The sequence below is a fragment of the Pipistrellus kuhlii genome, unplaced genomic scaffold (assembly GCF_014108245.1).
Source record: "Pipistrellus kuhlii isolate mPipKuh1 unplaced genomic scaffold, mPipKuh1.p scaffold_m20_p_8, whole genome shotgun sequence".
Classification (NCBI taxonomy): domain Eukaryota; kingdom Metazoa; phylum Chordata; class Mammalia; order Chiroptera; family Vespertilionidae; genus Pipistrellus; species Pipistrellus kuhlii.
This window is the reverse complement of record NW_023425584.1, coordinates 24,421,730-24,440,490: the sequence shown is the minus strand read 5'-3', so window position 1 is coordinate 24,440,490 and position 18,761 is coordinate 24,421,730. Positions and strand designations below refer to the sequence as shown.

Genomic DNA, 18,761 nt, shown 5'->3' with positions numbered 1-18,761 from the left:
GGGGAAGTCATGAGAGAAATGTTTTCAAGGGACCAGGAATCCTTGGCTGTTCAGTCACTGCGGTCTCCACACAGCCCCAGGGGATGGTCTTCCTCAGCAGACCCAGAACTGTGTGCTTTTGCCATTAAAATTCCGTTACTAATGACTCATTGTCAGGGCCTGAAAGGAAATGTAGGGGGAGGACAGGGAGGTGGCCTCTGCCAGCAGGGCCAACCTGGGTCAGGATGCTGGGTGACCTGAGGCTCAGGGCCTGGTGCCCTCAGCAACGAGCCTTTCTGGGAGGCTCTGCTGCCTCAGTTTCCTTATCCGGAGGTACTGTTTTCAGAGAGCCCTGACGCTACAGTGGGAATAAGGCTGTTTGGCTCCTTATGTCTTTGCGTTAATACAATGCTCAGTAAACATTTATTCAGTGAATGAGTGATTCTATGCATTGCCCCTTCTCCACCCAACATCAAACCTACCCTACACCTAGCAGATGCTTTAAATATATTTGTTGAAGGGATTGATTCTATATAAGCCCCCCCCCCCCAGTACTACTTTTGATGCATAGTAATTTCCCAACAGATTCAAAATGTTTATTGACTTGTGTTTCTGATCATGCCTCCCTCCTTGCCCCATCCACTACCTCGTACCCAATACTTAGTAGGGCTGAGAATGCTGACCTATTTTCTAGGTACACTTTCCGTGCCCAGCTGAGCCTCTCCACTCCTGTCTTCTTTTTGGGTTGTGGTTCTCTCCAGCATCCCAAGGATGGTGGTTGCCATATCACTCATTTCCGCCAGAAGAGGTAGGGTCATTGAGCTGCCAACCTGAAGTCAGGGTGACAGGCAGAGAGGGCTCTGTCAATCTCTGAGCTGGCCCAGGCTCAGAATGAGCACTGCATTCTACTCCTGGTGCTGCAGACCGTCTGATTGCTGATAAAAAAAAAAAAAAAAAAATTCCCTCTGCGCTTTCCAAATTAAGATGACATTTAACTGAGTGCTCGCTGGCTCGCCTGCTCCCTCAGTCTCCCAGAGGACAGAGTCCAACTTGGGGAAACTGTTCTGAGCATGTCCAAAGTCGCAGCTTTGACATCTCGGCTGACGTCAAGAAGTTTCTGTGACCTTCCTGTTCAGCCCACTCGGTTCTATCCCACGTATATTGTGTCTGGTATAAGCGTGCTAGGAGGGGGTCACATGGTGCAGGGGAGAGTACAACCCTCAGTGCCTTCCCCTCCACCCTGAGCAAAGGTTGGTGCCTCAGAATAGCTCTGCCCAGGAGTTCTCCAGGCTTTGCAGGGAAGGCAAACCGAGGACCAACTAGAGGACTGCTGTGGTCCTTAACCTTACTTAGCTCCCGGACCCTCTGAAAATCTGATGGGAGCACTGACCCCTCCCATAGCAAAGTGCACTTCCCAATCTTGTGAGCGATTCAGCACATTCATAGACCCTGAAGCCCACCCACGGTCCCAGGTTAAGAACCCTTGATATATAGGAACGAACGTCATTCTAAACCTGAGCCCTGCCGCAGTCCGGCCACGTGTCTTTGGGCCAGTCAGCCTTTTCTGTCCTGCCATTTCCTTGCTATAAAATGTTCAGACTCCTTATACCAAAATTACTCATGTCTGTGGAGGTTTAGATCGTGACTTAGAGCAGTGCCCGCATAACCTTTTATAGGTCACTGGTTCCTTTGAGAATCTGATGAGAACTTTGTCTTCTACTTACAGTGGAAAATGCCTATACACCAAGTTTTGCCCAGTATTCAGGGGGGTTGGGGGGTGGTCCAAGGTCTAGAGATTTTAAGATCTTGACAGGAAGGAGGCAGTAATCCAGTATATCCAATGCTCTGGTTGCCAACCATGCTTCAAGGTTCCTCAGGTCACCTGCTCCCCCATCTCTTCTGTCCACCCTCCTAACATCAGCTCTGTACTGAAAACCCATTAGCAAATGGGAGGTCAGCCTGTCTAGTGCTATGGTTTTCAGGCTTGCTTTTACATAGGGAACTTTTTTTTTTTTTGTCCTAGGAGCTCCAATATAGATAAAAGGAAACTCTGAAGCATTTTTATTTCATTCTTCCATTCATTCAGTGGGTATCCATCATATGTTGCTTTGTGCTGGGCACCTGGCTGGTCAGACTGTAAGGAGATCACTCCTCTTGGTTGAGGTGATCAGAGACCCAGAGACCCTGCTCCTGAAACACTTAGCTCTGGGGCTCAGTTTCCTCATCTGTAAAATAGGACAGCGGAATAATGATGCCACACTGCATTCTAAGTTTGCTTGGCTTTCATTAGCCCTAGTTAGGAGTATGAAGGACCCATCTATGTGGACAGTAGACATGAGCACTGAGCTCCAAAAGGGGAAACAGAGGAATTTTTGCCTTCAGTGTCCAGGAAATCACCACACTATGGAGCAGCTAGCTGAATGATAGCTTGGAAATTTCCAAGAGAATGATGAGGCTGAGTCTTGGGAAGGTATTTGCTGTTTCTTCACTCCCTCCTCCCCTGGAAGGTTTGCTGCTGTCACTGTCGATTTCATGGGGCTGGTTCACACACTCTCCTCCCGCACCTGAATTCACAGGCCCCAAACCTGCTGTGACAAAGATTTCCCTGCGAGCAGTGGTTTCTGGGAAGATGATGTCTGTACCTGAAGGGCTGGGAAAGGACAAGATTCTGCAGAGGCCTAGGCCTGCGTCAGGTCCGATCAGTCCCCTTCGCTCTGGGCTTGACGCGCGGGCCTGTGCAGCCATGTTTGAAATACTCCTCAGCCATGTTTCTGGAGGGGAGCTCAGGCAAGCCCTCACCTCTGGGGACTTTTCCGTTCCTTTCCTTGGCTGGCAGTCTAGTGTCAAGGTCAAGGGCATGGGTTTTGGTGTTGGACAGACGTGGTTCCGAGTCCTAGCACTGCCTGTGCTCTCTGCTTGATCTCGGGCAAGACACTCAGCCTCTCCACAGCTCATATCCTTGTCTGTGAGATGGGGATAAGACACCTCCCTGTCAGGGTTGTCGAGAGATTATTAATTAAATTCTATTGTCAGCCTGGTGCCTGGCTCATGTAAATGCTCTAGAAATAGTCACGCTTTTTATCAGCCCTAATTTTCCAGCCGAGAAGCGGGTTATTTGATAATGCAGCACTAGAGGAGTGGGGTCAAGAGTACACATGTCCTTCGTTGCGTACCTAACACCGTGCACCAATGTGCCCTGTTCCAGCCTGGCCTTCTTGAGAGGGACTGGACAAAGAACTCTCACTCCGTTATTCGTCCCTCCTGAGGGGTTTAAACAGGAGAACAAGCCACTGCTTTTCCTTTATTAGAAGGTCAGAGAGCTTTGCCTGGCACCCCAGGACCCAGCCCCCCACTCTCCAGTCTGCAACAAGGCTATGCTTTCCTGCTCGTGACAGACACTATGTGGCATCTGTTCTGCCGGAGGACCAGCCCTCTGTGCTCTACCTGTGTTTTGCCAGCAAACACTTATCTCAGCCACTCACTGTCTCCATCCTCCAGGAAATTCAGAGGCAGAGCTAGCTCCTAACCAGGGGTTTGCTTTGGTCAGCCAACTGTTAGTCCTTGGGCCCCCATCCCCTCTGTGGGGCAACGTCAGTCACCCTAAGGCTCTCGAGCCACTTCTGCTCAGTGAGTTCAACAATATTAGAAACCAGAGCAGGTCCGAGGGCCCTCAGGGCCGGGACTCCCTAACATCTCCCAGGGCCCCTGGTTCCTGCATCCACAGGCCCCTGATGCTGCTGCTGCTGCTGCTGCTGCTGCTGGTCCTGGTCCTGCCTTTGGTCCCCTTCTTTCCACCTGGGTCCCCCTGGACGTCCGTGCCTGAGGCCCCGCTGGTGGCCAGGTCCAGACTGAGGGTCCTCCCGCAGACCGACAGCCGCCGCAGCACCTCGGAGGCAGCCTCCACGGGCACGCTGGCCCGCGGCTCCAGCAGCATCTCCAGCAGCGAGCTCATCTCCGAGAGGAAGGTGCTGGCCAGCCGCGTGCCTGTCGGGCTCAGCTCCGGCCCCGACCCCTTGCCGAATGTCTGGAAGGTCCTCGGCTCCTCCGAGGCCGCAGTGTCCGGGGAGCACACGTTGTCACGGTAGTTGGTGGCAAGGGGCAAAGAGAGCCTGGCCATCCAGGCCGGGTCTGGGGCACTTAGTCGGTCCAGGGCCAGGCCTGCGGGGGGAGGAGAGGACATAGTGAGAGCCGAGCCCACGGAAGGGCAGAGCGGGTGAGGGCGGGGTGGGGGCAGGGCAAGGGCACTGAACAAAGGAGAGAAGGGAAATGGCAGAGGATGGATGAGGTAGCCAGAAGGGGGCAGGAAGGAAGAGGCCCTGACAGGGAAGCTCACTGGGCAGGAAGGCCGCTGACTGACATTGCTCATGAGCTGAGAGAGGAGGAGGCAGGAGGAAGGCCTACAATTAGAACTGACCTGTTTTTAAACGATGTCTTCGGGGGGTGGGGTGTTACAGTCTAGGTGCTTTTCACCCACTCCTTACAGCCAGGCGCACCTTGAATGAGGGAAAATCTCTTTTCTTAGCCAAGGCTGGAGTTTCTGCCTTGGAGCTGCCTTCTGTTTGTATGCACAAGAGTGACCACTTACTAAGTACTTCTGTGCCAAGCAGTTTACATCATTATCTCATTTAACCTCCGTGCAACCTTTGAAGTCCAGAGTATTATCCCATTTTATAGATGAGAAAACTATAAAGTTCTAAGTTAAATCACATATGTTCCAGGCAACTAAATCCAGATTTGACCCTGGGTCTGATGACTCTGAAGCGCCCTGGGGCTGACCCGCTGTCCTCTCTGACGAGCTGCCCTTCCTCCCCCGGATGCTCCGGGGGCCGTCGTGGCTTCTGCTGAGAGGCAGACTGGGAGGGACTGGCTCTCTAAGGGCTGCCCCAGGAAACACTGCCTCCTGGAACCCAGTGCGACATTCACACTTCTTTTCCTGTCTCAAAAACTAGTCCCAGGCCTGATGGTACCGGCCAAGCAGAGGAGAGAATGTCTTTGAGAAATATACTTAAAGAAACTGTGTCTTGAAAAAAAAAAAAAGAAAAAAAAAAAAAGAGGCACAACATCCACTTTAACATGTATTTAGTGTTTGCCTAAAGTGAGCTGCTTTAAAATTTGTGCATACTGTTGGTGGAATGCAAATTGGAGCAGTCACTTTGGAAAGCAGTATGGGGCATTACCTTAAAAAATTAAAAATAGAACTGCCTTATGACCACTTCTGTGAATATATCTAAAGAAACTCAAAACAATAATTCAAACAAATATATGCACTGCTTTGTTCATTGAAATGTTATTTTCAATAGCCAAGATTTGGAAGTGACCCAAGTGCCCATCAATACATGAGTGGATAAAAAAGCAATGTTACATTTATAAAAAGGAATACTACTCAATTCAAATGAAATCTTGTCCATTTGTGACAGTATGCATGGACCTGGAGAGTATTATGCTAAGTGAAATAAGCCAATCAGAAAAAGACAAGTACCATATGATTTAACTTATATGTGGAATCAAATGAACAAAATAAACTAACAAAAAAAGTGGAGACAGAGAACAGACTGGCAGTTTTCAGAGGAGTGGGGTTGGAAAAGGTGAAGGGATTAAGAAAACTAGCAACTCATAGGCATAGCCAACAGTATGGTGACTAGCAGAGGGAAAGGGGTGAGAGAGGTAAGAGAGGATAAAGGGGGGATAAATGGTGATGGAAGGGAGACTTGACTTGGGGTTGTGAACACACAATGCAATATACAGATGACATGTTATAGAATTGTACACCTAAAACCTATATAATTTTATTAACCAGTTACCCCATTAAAGAAAAAAACTTAAAAGTAATAAATCTGTGCATAGCATAAAAGCCCGAAAGGAGATTTGTCCAAGTGTTAACTGAAATTACCCTGGGCAGAAGTGATTTATTTTCTCTTTATCTACATTTTTCTACATTAACTAAATATTGCTTGTGTAATTTGGAAAAGTTATTTCAAAATACAGCTAATTGTTTTTTATATTGATATAAATGACTCTCCATCTCACCATGTGAGCGTGGGACCGTGCAGCCTGTGAGACAGGGTCAGGCCACTTCCCAACTGGTCCAGCCCACGCCTGGGACTTAGAGAACATTCATTGAATGATTGAATGAACAAATATTAACCCTGAGCTTTTGGGAAATGTAAACCTTAGTTCCATGAGACTCTGGAGTAATAAGGTTGGTGTTACAGAATTAGGCCTTTCCTTGTACCAGAGTCAGAGAGCTTCCGAAGGAATGAAGCTTGGAATGAGAAAAATCACTGGGGTGGATGCGATTGGCTGAAAAGCGATGGTGAATTCACTCTGTGGCAGGTGGGTGCTGGGCCGACCTGGGTTTGATTTCCCTGCTTTGCTGCTTATGAACAGTGGGACCTTGGGGAAATTGCTTAATGTTTCTGAGCCTCTTTCTCTTGTAAAGTGGTGAAATGGCAGTACTCATCATGTTAGGTTGCTGTGAGCATTCAGATGAGTAGCTCGGGCTTTTTTATGTAGCGCTGCCCTCTTCATCCGTCCTGTGCTTGCCCTCTGTGCTGTGGGGAAGCCGGACCACGTGGGAACAGCCCACAGGTTCCAGTCCCAAGCTGCCCAATAGGGATCGACTATGAGCTACAGAGGTTATTTAAATTTTTCTATTTGCCACATTTTAAAAAGTAAAAAGAAAAAGTGAAATTCATAAAATATTTTATAATTACTATCATTTTATCATATCAACAATATTTTTTTCACTATCAATATTTTTAATAATATTGGGATGTTATAAATTATCTTTTACACTGAGTGTTCAAAATCTGGAGTGCATTTTCTTTTTAAATTTATTTCTTTATTGATTTCAGAGAGGAAGGGAGAGGGAGAGAGAGAGAGAGAGACATTAGTGATGAGAGAGAATCATCAATTGGCTGCCTCCTGCACGCCCCCCACTGGGGATTGAGCCCACAACCCGGACATGTGCCCCTGGTCGGAATTGAACACGGGACTCCTGAGTCCACAGGTCGGTGCTCCATCCACTGAGCCAAATTGGCCAGGGCTGGAGTGCATTTTATATTTATATCCCATCTCAGTTCAGACTAGACATTTTCACATGTGGCTAGTGGCTGCTATACTGGACTTCACAGTTCTACAGACAATACAGTCCTATAAAACTTTCTACATATGTGCTGTCCAAAGCAATATCCATTAACCAACCATATGTGGCTGTTGAGCACTTGAAATGTGGCTGGTATGACTGAGGAACTGAATTTTTCATTTTACATGTACTTAATTTTAATTAGATTTCATTTTACTTAATTTTAATTTAGAGCCACACTGGTATTCATAACCATTGGCTGCACAACCTTGGGAACATTATTTAACATCCCTCCCTGCCCCTCAGATTTTTCCTTTATGAACTGGGGATAATGAATAGTCCGTATCTCGTAAGAGTTTCTCATGAGGCACTTAATACAAGGTCTAGCACATAGAAAGCACTCAAGAAATGTTAGCCTTATTTTTGTTAACCAAGGAAAAGGAAGTGCCTTCATGCCTTCAGCATGTTTGCTGCCGGAGGGAGCACACAGGGGATGTCCAGATGAGAAGCAGACTGTTACTACAGAAACAAAACCGCAGCTTAGGGACAGTTGGATCTGTAGGTGTTAACCTAACGGAGGCTGACAGCTGTCCACAGCAGAGGGGGCAGCTAGCAGACTCTTTAATTGAAATTCACCTTCTGTATCTATTTTCAAAACTAATTGTTTCTCCAGGGGAAAATTTTTTTTTTTTTGTTTCAGTAAGAAATGTTAGCACATTCAAGAGGTGATTCAGTCTCAAGGTAAAAGGATATTTAAACACACCAAAGAAATTTTTAAGAAGTGGTTTAGGAGGTAAGGGGAGGTCTCTTAGTGGAAGGCAGACCCAGGTTGACTCCCCTTCAAACGCTAATGAGCCAGGTGACTGGGCAAGCTGTGACCTCTCTCAGCCTCAGTTTGCTCATCAGAGTATTATCTCTAAACGAGCTCATCATACCTACCTCCAGGGACTGGTTGGAAGCTTAAATGAGATAATGTGTGTAAGGTGTTTCCTGTACCTGGCACACCAAGAACTTGGCAATCGTTCACTATTCTTATGATGATTTGTAAAATAAATAATCAGAGCAGAATCTGATCTTTAAACACACGAAGGCCTTCTGAAGCTCCAGGAGAAGTAAAATGTTGCTGATGTTCCTCCCCAGAAGCAGAATGGCTGTGTTTCCCTGCAGTGGATTGGAGCAGAACTCTGAAGCCTGAGCATGTAAGCAGACTGTGTGTGGGGTAGAAGGAGGGTTGGGTCCCCTGGGGAGTCCCTACCTTTGTGGGGATCCAGCAGGCTTGACAGCTCTTCTTCTAGAAGCTGCTTCACACAGAGGTCCTCTTCAAGGTCCAAGGGTCCTTCTTCCTGGTCTGGTTCTGCCTGGCCACCAGCCCTAGCACCTGGGCCATCTGTGTCTGGGATTACACTCCTGCAAAGGAAACCAACCAGCCCACAAGTGAGAAAGTTCAAACCTAGGCTCATTCATTCTAGCTCGTGCACATTCTTCTATTCATGCCAGCATTCATTCATCCACATCGGGACCTGGATACACATAGTCCATCCAGTCTTCAGAGTCAGATAGACCTGAGTTACTTGATCCCATCCCTCCTGCCTACTCTGAGTCTGTAACGTCCACTTCATGGGGCATGGTGAGATGTTATAAAATGAAAGGTTTTATGTGAAGAGCTTAACACCGTGCCTGGTCATTGTAAGCATTCAGTAAACACAAGTGGTTATGACGATGTAGATGTGATTACTCACTATTGTCCCTCCCATTCCTTCACATTGCCTGGCACAGAGTAGGAGTTTAGTGACTTCAGTTGAATCAATGCAGTCATCTACCATCCATCCATCCATCCATCCATGTATCCACCATCCACTTACCCATCCATTCACCCATTTATCCTTCCATCAAAGTATGAGCTCCAATGCGGGCAGGGATTTTTATCTGTGCTCAGAGCAGGGCCCAGTGCATAGTAGGTACTTAATACTTTATGGATTGAGTGATTGAATGTTCCTCCCTCCCTATTTGAGGCCAAATTGTAGACCAGAAGAGCATGTCCAGAGAGGATGCAGTTAAAGCAAGGCATCCAAAAGCTATTCAGAATTTACTATCCCATTTCACCCTCCTACTGCCTCCTCCCATGCTTCTCCTCCATAGACCCTTCTTATCACCTGCGGGAGGCCAGTTCCTCAGACTTCCTGGCATGGGGGGGACAGGCCTGGCCCCTCATCATCCAGCAGGTGGAAGGCTCCCTGAGGGGCTTTAAGGCTGGGGGAGGGAGGGATCCTTTCTCTTCTTTCCTCTTTTTTCCAGTGGCTATTTCTACTGCATGGAGAGATCAGCGGGGAGGTAGCAAGTTTGCTAGTAACAATGACAACAACTCATGTTACTGAGAAATTACTCTGAGTCATGCCTTAAGCTTTGCAGGGTTTATGCACCTTTTCATTAAACCTTTCACATCTGTAAGGGGTACTCTTGTTATCACTCTCAGTTTGCAAATGAGAAAACCAAGACTTGTGAAGATGATGCAGCTTGCACAAGCTCCCCATGGATTAAGTGATAAAGTGAGAATTCAAACTTAGGCTGCTGTGACTCTGGAGTACTCACCGCTTCCCTACACTACCTTTCACTACCTTTCACAAAAGAAAAAAAAGAAAAAAGAACTACAAGTTGTCCCAGCAAGAGCACTGAACCAGGAGTCAGGTGTCACTCACTGGCTATATGACCTTGAGAACTGGTCCCAGCTTTGCCACTCACTGGCTAACTGGCTATATGACCTTGCACAAAGTCACTTTAAGAGGAAAGGACTTAATCATTGCTTGTTGACCTACTATGTGCCCAGCACTGGGCTGTGGGCTTAGAATACATTTGATCATTAAATCCTTACCCCATCACTACAAGGAAGTGTGGTGACCTTCAGTTTAAAGATGAGAAACTAGGCCTTGGAGATTTATTTGACTCGCTCAAGTTTACATAACTGGGTTGAATCCAACTAGTTAGAGCCTCAATTTCACCATCTGTAACAAGGAGTTAGATTAGATGTCCTCTTGAGGTCTCTCTAATTCTAGGACAGCCTAAAGGAACACATCCATGTCCTTAGCCAGGGGCCTTCATATTATGTTTAAGGGTCAAGAGAAAGAAAGCTGAAAGTTACAGATTGAAAGTCCATAGCCCAGCACCTCTGCAATCAGAGGACAGATAACCAGAGCCTCAGGATGAAGTCATTTCCCTAGTGACCCTGTCCTGTAAATACTATAAATACAGTGGCTCCAGGACCAAGTGGCCTGGGGCAGGGGGGTGGACGGTGTCCCAGAGGAGTAGGTCCTGGATGTGATCACCCTTGGTTAAGATCACAGAGGCTGCGGGGTGAGGGGGGCTGAGGAAGCTTGTGGGGGCTACGTGTGCTTACCTGCCTCCGCAGGGCTTGGCTGAGTACTTATTTCCCCGGTGGTTTGGTTTGGGCTGGAATTGGCCTTGATGCAGCAAGGACAGCAGCTGGGAGATTTGCTACAAGACAGGAAAAATCTGTTGACTCCACACAATTCCGACCCAGCACACTTCCTCGCCGGATGTTTCCCTCAATGCTGGCGCTTTCTTTTTATAGTCTTTCCTCCAGTTTCAGATGATTGTGTGATCAGATGGGGGATGGTGGGTGGTGAACAGTGAGAGAGGCGGGGACCTGTACGGGCAGGTTCCCTATTTTGCCTTTGTCACCCCAGGACCTGGGTGCCTGAGGGAAAGAATAGGGACCGTCTGGGCTAGTCCCCTCCCACCTCCCCAAGTGACCTGCTCCTGTTGGAATCTGCAGGGCTAGGGGTGAAAAAGGCATTTCCTGACCATAAATTCATGATTACTTTGATCAGGATTATCTTAAACAGTTATTTCCTCCCTTCAGCAGTATTCAAGCACTCAGCCAATTTTTGTAGGCCAGATATAAGACTGTTGTAGAGAAAGCAAAATGGTGCCATTTAATCATTCATTGATTCATGCTCTCAATCATTCAACAGGTATTTAGTAAGCTTGTTTGTGCCAATGCCTGCCCTGAGGGAGCTCATCGTCTGTCAGGGAAGACAGGGCACAGCAGTTACCACAGGGGGTTGCGTTGGGTTGAGAAAGGATGGGGTCTGTGGGAGCAGAGGAAGGCCCCTCACCCATCTTAGAGCAAATAAGTTGTAGGGTGAAATGGGAGGAGTTTGAATACTTATTTCTACAAATGTTTCTTGAGTTCATACTACATGCTAGGCACCTCTGCTGAGACCTGAAGGCTCCATAGGAGTTTGGCAAATGGAGATAGGGTGAGGTTCTGGGCCAAGGGTGAAGGGCATTCCAGACAGAAGGCACTGAACGCTGAAAGATGGTTGGAGAGTGGGGCAGAAGGATGCCAGGGCCAGACCCTGAAGGGCCTCACAAGGGAGAAGGCAACAGACCAAGTCTTGGCAGGCTGAGTCCCAGTTCAAGGTCATTTCTAGCTTGTGTCATGTCAAGTAGGTTTTTAGACCTCCTCAGACCTTCCAGCTCTAAGGTGGAGCTAGAAATAACCACCCAGATTGTTCATGGGTTGCCAGGATTAATTAGATGGCTTGAAAGTTTAAAATGCTCCATGAGCCAAAACCAGTTTGGCTCAGTGGATAGAGCATTGGCCTGCGGCCTGAAAGGTCCCAGGTTCAATTTTGGTCAAGGGCATGTACTTTGGTTGTGGGCACATCCCCAATTAGGGGGTGTACAGGAGGCAGCTGGTCGATGTTTCTCTCTCTTCGAAGTTTCTCTCTCATCGATGTTTCTAACTCTCTATCCCTCTCTCTTCCTCTCTGTAAAAAAATCAATAAAATATATTTAAATAAATATAAATAAATAAATAAATAAAATGCTCCATGAATGCAAGGAGTTTGAGTTGTTCCTCCTAGAAACACGGCCTCTGCCTCCTGAGCCCACCCCCATTCCTCCCTGAGCAGTTCCAGACAGAAAGTGTCACTCTAGAGGAGAGTTGGAAGGGAAGGTGGCCAGGTCTGGGGTTTCCACGTGACTTAGGAGGGTCAGCTTCCCGTTGCCTGCCTCAGGGCAGATCCAACCTCCTAAGGTGTGTGCCACCCTTTCCCCTGGAATGATAGCCTGTATGTCAGGGACACTCCCCAAGTGCCATACCCTGAGCTGAGCACTGGCATTGAGGTCACTTCACAGTTAAGAGCATGGACTCTGGAGTTAGTGGACTCAGGTTCCCACCTGTGAGCATTCTGAGCCTCAGTGTCCTTAGCAGTAAAAAAGGAAATAATCAAGAGATCCAGGTCATACAATGGTTGTGGTTATAGGAATAAATGTGGAAAAGTATATAAATCACTTCTTAATAGATCTTATGATAAGCACTTAATAACTGTCAAGTTACATATAATCTCATTTAATTCTTACAATAACCCAAGGGAAGAGATAACACCCATTTTGCAGGTGTGAAACCTGAGACTTACAAGGGGCCACCCAGCAATTAGTGATAGTCTGGACTTTGAACTTGGATCTGACTCCATTATGCCACTGTGCTGCTGGAAAGGCAGCGTTAGGCAAGCTGCCTCTTATCCTCAAGTTGGTCCCAGATAGGCACCCTTCTTTCCATCACCCCAGTGGAGCCAACCACAGTGCCTGCTCTCTGCTGCCTCTATTGACTATCAACCAGTTTTAGCACAAAAAGCTCATTCAATAAGGATTTGGTGAATGGATGGGTGGATGGCTGGCTTTGGGTAACCTCTGGGGCTACATAGAGCTCAGGGCAGGACTCCTGAGAAAGCAGCTGGGCCCTCTCCAGGTGGCTTCCTGAAGGGGGCAAGCAGGGGCGGGGGCAGGGGGGAGGGAGAGAAGGAAGCTGTGTCCTTGCTGCACAGGAAGCCTCAGAGGATGGCCTGGCCAAACAGAAGTGCTTTGATAAGTGGCCTGGCACAGGGAAAACTGTCTGGGGTGCAGAGGAGCAGATATGAGTATGATATCAGGCACCATCTCTGAAAACGCTTCCCATTTGTGTCTAATAAGTCCCAGGTCTCTACACACTTTACCATTTATCATCTCACTTAGTCCTCAGACCCCTGGGAGGTGGACACGGGGTAAGTTTGGCATCACAGTCCCCACTTTATAGATGAGGAAAATGAGGCTCAGATGTTAAAGGCTGAGTGCTGCCCAGTTCCTATGTGGCTATTCTGAAATTTGAGCCCAGATCTGCCTAACTCCCACATTCCAAGGTTGCATTCACTCTCCCATCCTGCAGACACAGCCAGCAAGCTCTGGGGTCTCAAACAAGTGATATGCAGCACCTGGGAGCCATGATGCCCATGCCAGCCTGCCTCACAGGGAGGTTGCCTGGGCAGAGATGGAAAGAGCTTTGCAGATGTCATTGCAATCATTTGCTGAGTGCTATCTCTGTGCCGGATACTAGAGTGTCCTCATTTTATCTTTAAGCAAACAGGATATGGATGCTATTAACATGGACATCTTCAACAGAGAAGCCGAGTAACTTCCCTGTGTTCACAGCTAGAAAGAGATGGAGCCAGGACTTGAACCCAGGCAGCCTTGCTCCAAAGTTTTTATTCTTGATCCCTACTTTGCTGTGTGTCTACTTGTGCCAGGCTTCCTGAGCAAGTGCTGCATAGCAATTAACTGATTAAATCCTCAGGACAACTCTGAAGTAGATGCTCTTACAGTCATTCCTATTTTGCAGATAAGAAAACTAAGGCTCAGAGACAGGAAGTAATTTGTCTAGAATCTCACAGCTAAATTCTTTAGACCCCAGAGCTATGCCCTGAACCACTGCACTCAATACATCATAAAGTGCCCAGTAAGCCTAAGGAATGACTAGGAGGGTTGTGAGGGTAGTGGTGGGGTCTGATGCTGTTAGTAGTGATCCAGGGGTGACCAGAGAGAGAGCCGTACCTGAACAGGAGGCGAATCCACAGTGAGCTCCTCTATAGGGTTCCGCTCCGCGAAGGCGGCCACGGACAGCCGGACCAGGCTCCGCAGGATCTGACGGGGGCCTGACTCCTTCTCAGGGGTCACTTTGCCATTGAGATTCCGCCGCCTCAGGGTTGCGGAGGAGGCTGATGAGTTCAACAGGGCTTCCTCGCTGCCCTGGTCTCCAGGAGGCCTCCCTGCGGGGCTGCCTGGCACCTTCAGGGGCCTGGAGCGGGGCTGGCCCAGTGCAGGCTGGGGCTCCGGAAGGCTCAGGTTCTCCCGGGAAGCGTTCCTCTGCCTGGGATGGTTGAAGAGGAGGTTGACTGTGTCCTGCAGCACCTCTGGGCTCTCAACCAAGCCTCCCTGGTTGCCTTGGTTACGAAGGGTCCTGTACAGGGTGGGTGTGAGGTGAAAGGGGGCCTGCAGGCGGGGGTCCCAGCCTGCTTCCATCATGGCTTCCTTGCTCACATCCTTGGGGGGCTGCCCCACTTCACCAGGCTCGTCCACCTGGCCTCTGAGCACAGGCACGAGGTGGATGTCTGCCTTCTGGATGTGTTTCTGGGGTCTCTTGGGCTGGTTGCGGTAGCTGGACTCAGCCTCCCTACAGTTGTAGGCCCTGTTGTCCCTCTTCTCTGTCCGGCATATGGACATGATCAGAGCCGAAATCAACCCAAAGATGCCCAGCAGGACGACCAGGCAAATCACCATCAGCACAGATGTGCTCAGGGCCCCAGGATCACGGGCCGAGTCCTTCAGGTGGTCCACACTGGTGACGAACAAGATCCTCAGCAGGGCTTGGGTCTGCAAGGGAGGGCTGCCACAGTCTGCTACCACTATCTCCAGCTCCCACTCCCTCCCAAGGAGGCTGCTGGCGTTGGTGACGTTGATGAACAGCTGCCCCAGGTGGGGGCTGAGGACAAAGAGGCGGGCTTCATTCCCACTCCGAATGCTGTAGAAGACCTCTCCATTTGCCCCCGAGTCTGCATCTCTCGCCACAATGGTCGCCAAAAGGAATGGCTGGGAGCCGTGTGTGTCCAGCGGTGCTATATCAGCGCCCGCTGGACCCAAGGCATTGGGAGTATCAATGGGCACCAGGAGGTGGCCTGTGGAGGCGTTTACAAGCACTGAGAGGCTGGCTTTTCCATCACTAAGTAGGGGATGAATCACCTCTGGGGCATTATCATTGGCATCCAGGAGGCTGACCCACACAGAGATGCTGGAGGAGAGTGGAGGCCGTCCCCTGTCCTCTGCGATCACATGGAACTCGAAGCCAGCCATCTGTTCATAGTCCAGCGACCTCTGAGCAATGACCTCTCCTGTGCCTGAATCGATGGCTACCAGGTGAGAAACTGGGGAGTCCTGGATGCGATATGAGATTTGTCCATTAATGCCCAAGTCTGCATCATGAGCTTTGATGGTAATGAGGTGAAGAGAGGGTAGGTTGTTTTCCCTAGTGGAGACCTCATACCTGCTCATCTCAAACACAGGTGCATTGTCATTGACATCACTGATCTGAATGCTGAGCTGTTTCTCGGCAGATAAGGGCTGGGGTCCTTGGTCTTGGGCCAACAGAGTGAGGCTGTATTCGGGCCACTGCTCTCTGTCCAGCGTGGCGTTGGTTAGCAGCATGTACGTGTTGCCATTGGTCCTTTTCAGCCTGAAGTGGCCCAGCTCTTGGCTCAGCCAACAATGGACCAGACCATTGTTTCCTGAGTCCAAGTCGTTCGCCATGATGAGAGCGATGAAACTGTCCTTGGGAAGAGCTTCTGACACTAGCAATGGCTGGGAGGCCCACGTGATGTGGATGCTTGGGGCATTGTCATTGACATCCAGAACCTTGATGAGGACTTTGCAATGGGCTGGGATGGGATTGGGACCCAGGTCCCTGGCCTGGACATCCACCTCATAGGCAGGATTCTTCTCATAGTCTAGGGGTTGACGCAGAGTCACCTGGCCGGTTTTGGCATCGATGCTGAAGGTGTCCAGCACCTCTGGAGGCGCATGCTTACTGAAGAAGAACTCTACCTCCCCATTGGGGCCTTGGTCAGGGTCTGTGGCAGTCAGGTTTATGAGGAGAGTACCAGGGGCAGCATCTTCGTGGATTTCTAGTGCCAGGGAGCTCTCAGCAAACACAGGGCTGTTGTCATTGGAGTCCAGGACGTTGACTTTGATCAAGCTGGTGCCTGACTTGGGGGGGTTCCCACTGTCATAGGCAGTTAACACCAGATCAAAAAACGAGTGGATCTCCCGGTCCAGCTCCTTCACCACCACGAGTTCCGCGTGTTTGGTCTCATCGGGCCCCACGATGACATCCAGGGCAAAGTGCTCACTGGGTGACAGGGAGTAGGAGTGCAGGGTGTTGGGGCCCGTGTCTGGGTCCAAAGCTCTGTCCAGGGGGATCCGGGTGCTCAGAGAGGCACTCTCAGAGATTTCCAGCTCTTGCTTGCCCTTGGGAAACTGTGGCTGGTGATCATTGATATCCAGCACCAGGATCTCCACATGGATCAGAGCCAAATCCCCCGTAGCAAACACGTCAAAGGCAACCAGGCAGGGATCACGCTGCCGGCAAAGCTGCTCTCGGTCCAGCCGCCTCACTGTGCGGAGCAGGCCGTCTTCAGAGTCCACCTGGATGGGGAGCTCCTGAGGCAGCTGCAAAACCTGGAACGCAGTGCCCGCCTGCCCACGCCTCTCCTCCCAGCCCAGGTCCCGGGACAGCTTCCCTATCACCGTGCCAGACGGCACTTCCTCTGACACTTGGTATTTCACAGTGAGAGTGGCCACCTCCTGACCAGCCCCTGACAGGAACAAGCAGCCACCTGGCCCCAAAAGCCCCAGCAAAAGTCGCAAAAGTTGCATCATGCTTACCGCCAGAGTGGGTCAGATTCAGAAGCTGCTAGAGTTCTTCAAAGGCTGGGAAGTCCTCCAGCATTTCTGGGGTGGGGGGCCTGATGAGCCCCGTTCTCCTGACACAGCCGTGTCCCATAATTACATGATGATAGAGCGAGCAGGATTCCCAGGCAAGGCCATTCTCATCTGAAGAGATCCTGGAGGTTACTGCACTGATGAGATGAAGTAAGGTTGCCAGCGGTACCCGTTGGTCCAGTAGAGCCAACGATGGGCAAGAGCTGGGCCAAGAGGGACTTGACCCAGTAGAGCAGGATGTGGGGATCTGGCTTCCAAATAGTTGCTCTGCTGGGGAAACAGAGAAGCAGCTTTTTCCTATGGAAACCCCACCTACAGGAAAAGGGAGGGCTGTGAGTTTCAGTGCCAATTAGAGAAAGAGAGCACGCTTCCTGTGAAGCCCGGTGGCTTGCTGCTGAGGAGGAGGCGGCAGGGACTCCCGGGACCAGCCGGATGGGAAGGTGCTGTCCCTGCAGTGAGGTGACCGCTGAGGGAAGCGGAGCCCCTGCCTGCCGCCCAGGGCCTGAGGCCCCTCCTGGGCAGCATTATGACCCCTGTCTCTTCCCTTCCTTGCCTCTTTGTGCCTAGCATCTCCCAATCATCTCTTTCCCATGCTTATCTTTTTCCTACATCCATCTATCTTTAATCTTGACTCTGTCCTGATCACCCATTTCTGTCCCATGAGAAACAGCTGTGATTATGAGCGTGGCCATTAGAGTCAAACTGCCTTGGGTTCAAATTCTGACTCTGCAGCTTACCGGCTGGGTCATGTGGAACAAGGCACTGGGCCCGTCTGGGTTTCCGCCACTCTCTTTTAAGAGTGTGAATGGGAATAAGAAGAGTAGCCCTGCAGCAGGAAATTGTGAGGATGAAATGAAATAATGCATGCAGGGCCTCGGCTTGGCGGGAATGCACAGGTAATGAGGTTATTGTTGGTGGAGAGTGTTATGATCTGCTCCTCCCACCTGTGGCTGACTCTGGCACTGGCCTTGGGGCAGTCCCTGCCCATAGGGACCCATAGGAGTGCTCATGGCCTTGGCTCCTGAAGTACCAGGATCTCCCTGGCCTGACCATGTGGCCTGCTACCCCCTTCCCTTCCTGTTTCCCAGCCTAGAAGCCCATTGTTCTCTGCATCTGGTCCAGTCTGAGCCCCCGTTTGGGGAATCCCCTAGCCTCCAGCTGCTGTGTCTTGGAGGTTTTAGACTTTTTCCCTCTCCCATACCTTCCTCCCCATTTCCCTCCCTCCGATTCTCTCCCACTGCTGTTTATGGCAGAGACCCCTGAATGATAACTCCCTTGCTACCCCCTCAGGACTAAGGTGTGCCCTCCTTCCCATTCTCCTCTCAGAGGCAAGACTCAGGAAGGAAGTGAGTGGGCAGTTTGTTTGAGTGACCTTTGAGGTGGCTTGTTGCTTCTCAGTTTGCTGTTTCCAGCCTTCCCGTGCTTACACCCTACCTTGAGGTTAAGTCCAGAGGCTTATAAAGCATTTGAAGTAGTGGGGCTTAAGGGCCAGCTTTCCCTAGATGGATGTTGGCAGCTGAGTCCTTGAGACCAGAGATGTAACACAAGTGACTCCAATCAGGGCCTTTGGCCTGGAGCCTGTGGTCATTAGGAAAAGGGTCGCTAAGGGACCTCCCTAGGTTAAGCCCCACCTCCACTCCCTCCCTTCCCTTCTTCCGTTGCTTTCCCACTCTCTCTCCTTCACCCATATCCACTTCTGGAGATTTTCCAACCATCTTACTGAACCTTGTCGGTCACAGCAAGGGGCCTTTCCTACAGCATGGCTCTGGAGACATACAGAGCACTCTCTCACTTGGAGGCATTCACAAGTCACTTAACCTCTCTGGGCCTCAGTTTCCTTCTCTGTAGGTATGGCTGTGACCCATCTCAT

General features: G+C 49.8%; 1 protein-coding gene across 1 annotated transcript; it reads right to left on the bottom strand.

The window, feature by feature from the left end:
* Positions 1–3,264: 3,264 nt before the first annotated feature.
* On the bottom strand, positions 3,265–17,184 carry PCDH12 (protocadherin 12). Its single transcript, XM_036423887.2, has 4 exons — positions 13,952–17,184; positions 10,455–10,552; positions 8,319–8,470; positions 3,265–4,137 (listed from the first exon to the last, which is right to left on the bottom strand). Exons 1-4 carry the CDS (start codon positions 16,826–16,828, stop codon positions 3,650–3,652), a joined length of 3,615 nt encoding a protein of 1,204 aa, XP_036279780.1. The 5' UTR covers positions 16,829–17,184; the 3' UTR covers positions 3,265–3,649.
* Positions 17,185–18,761: the final 1,577 nt, after the last annotated feature.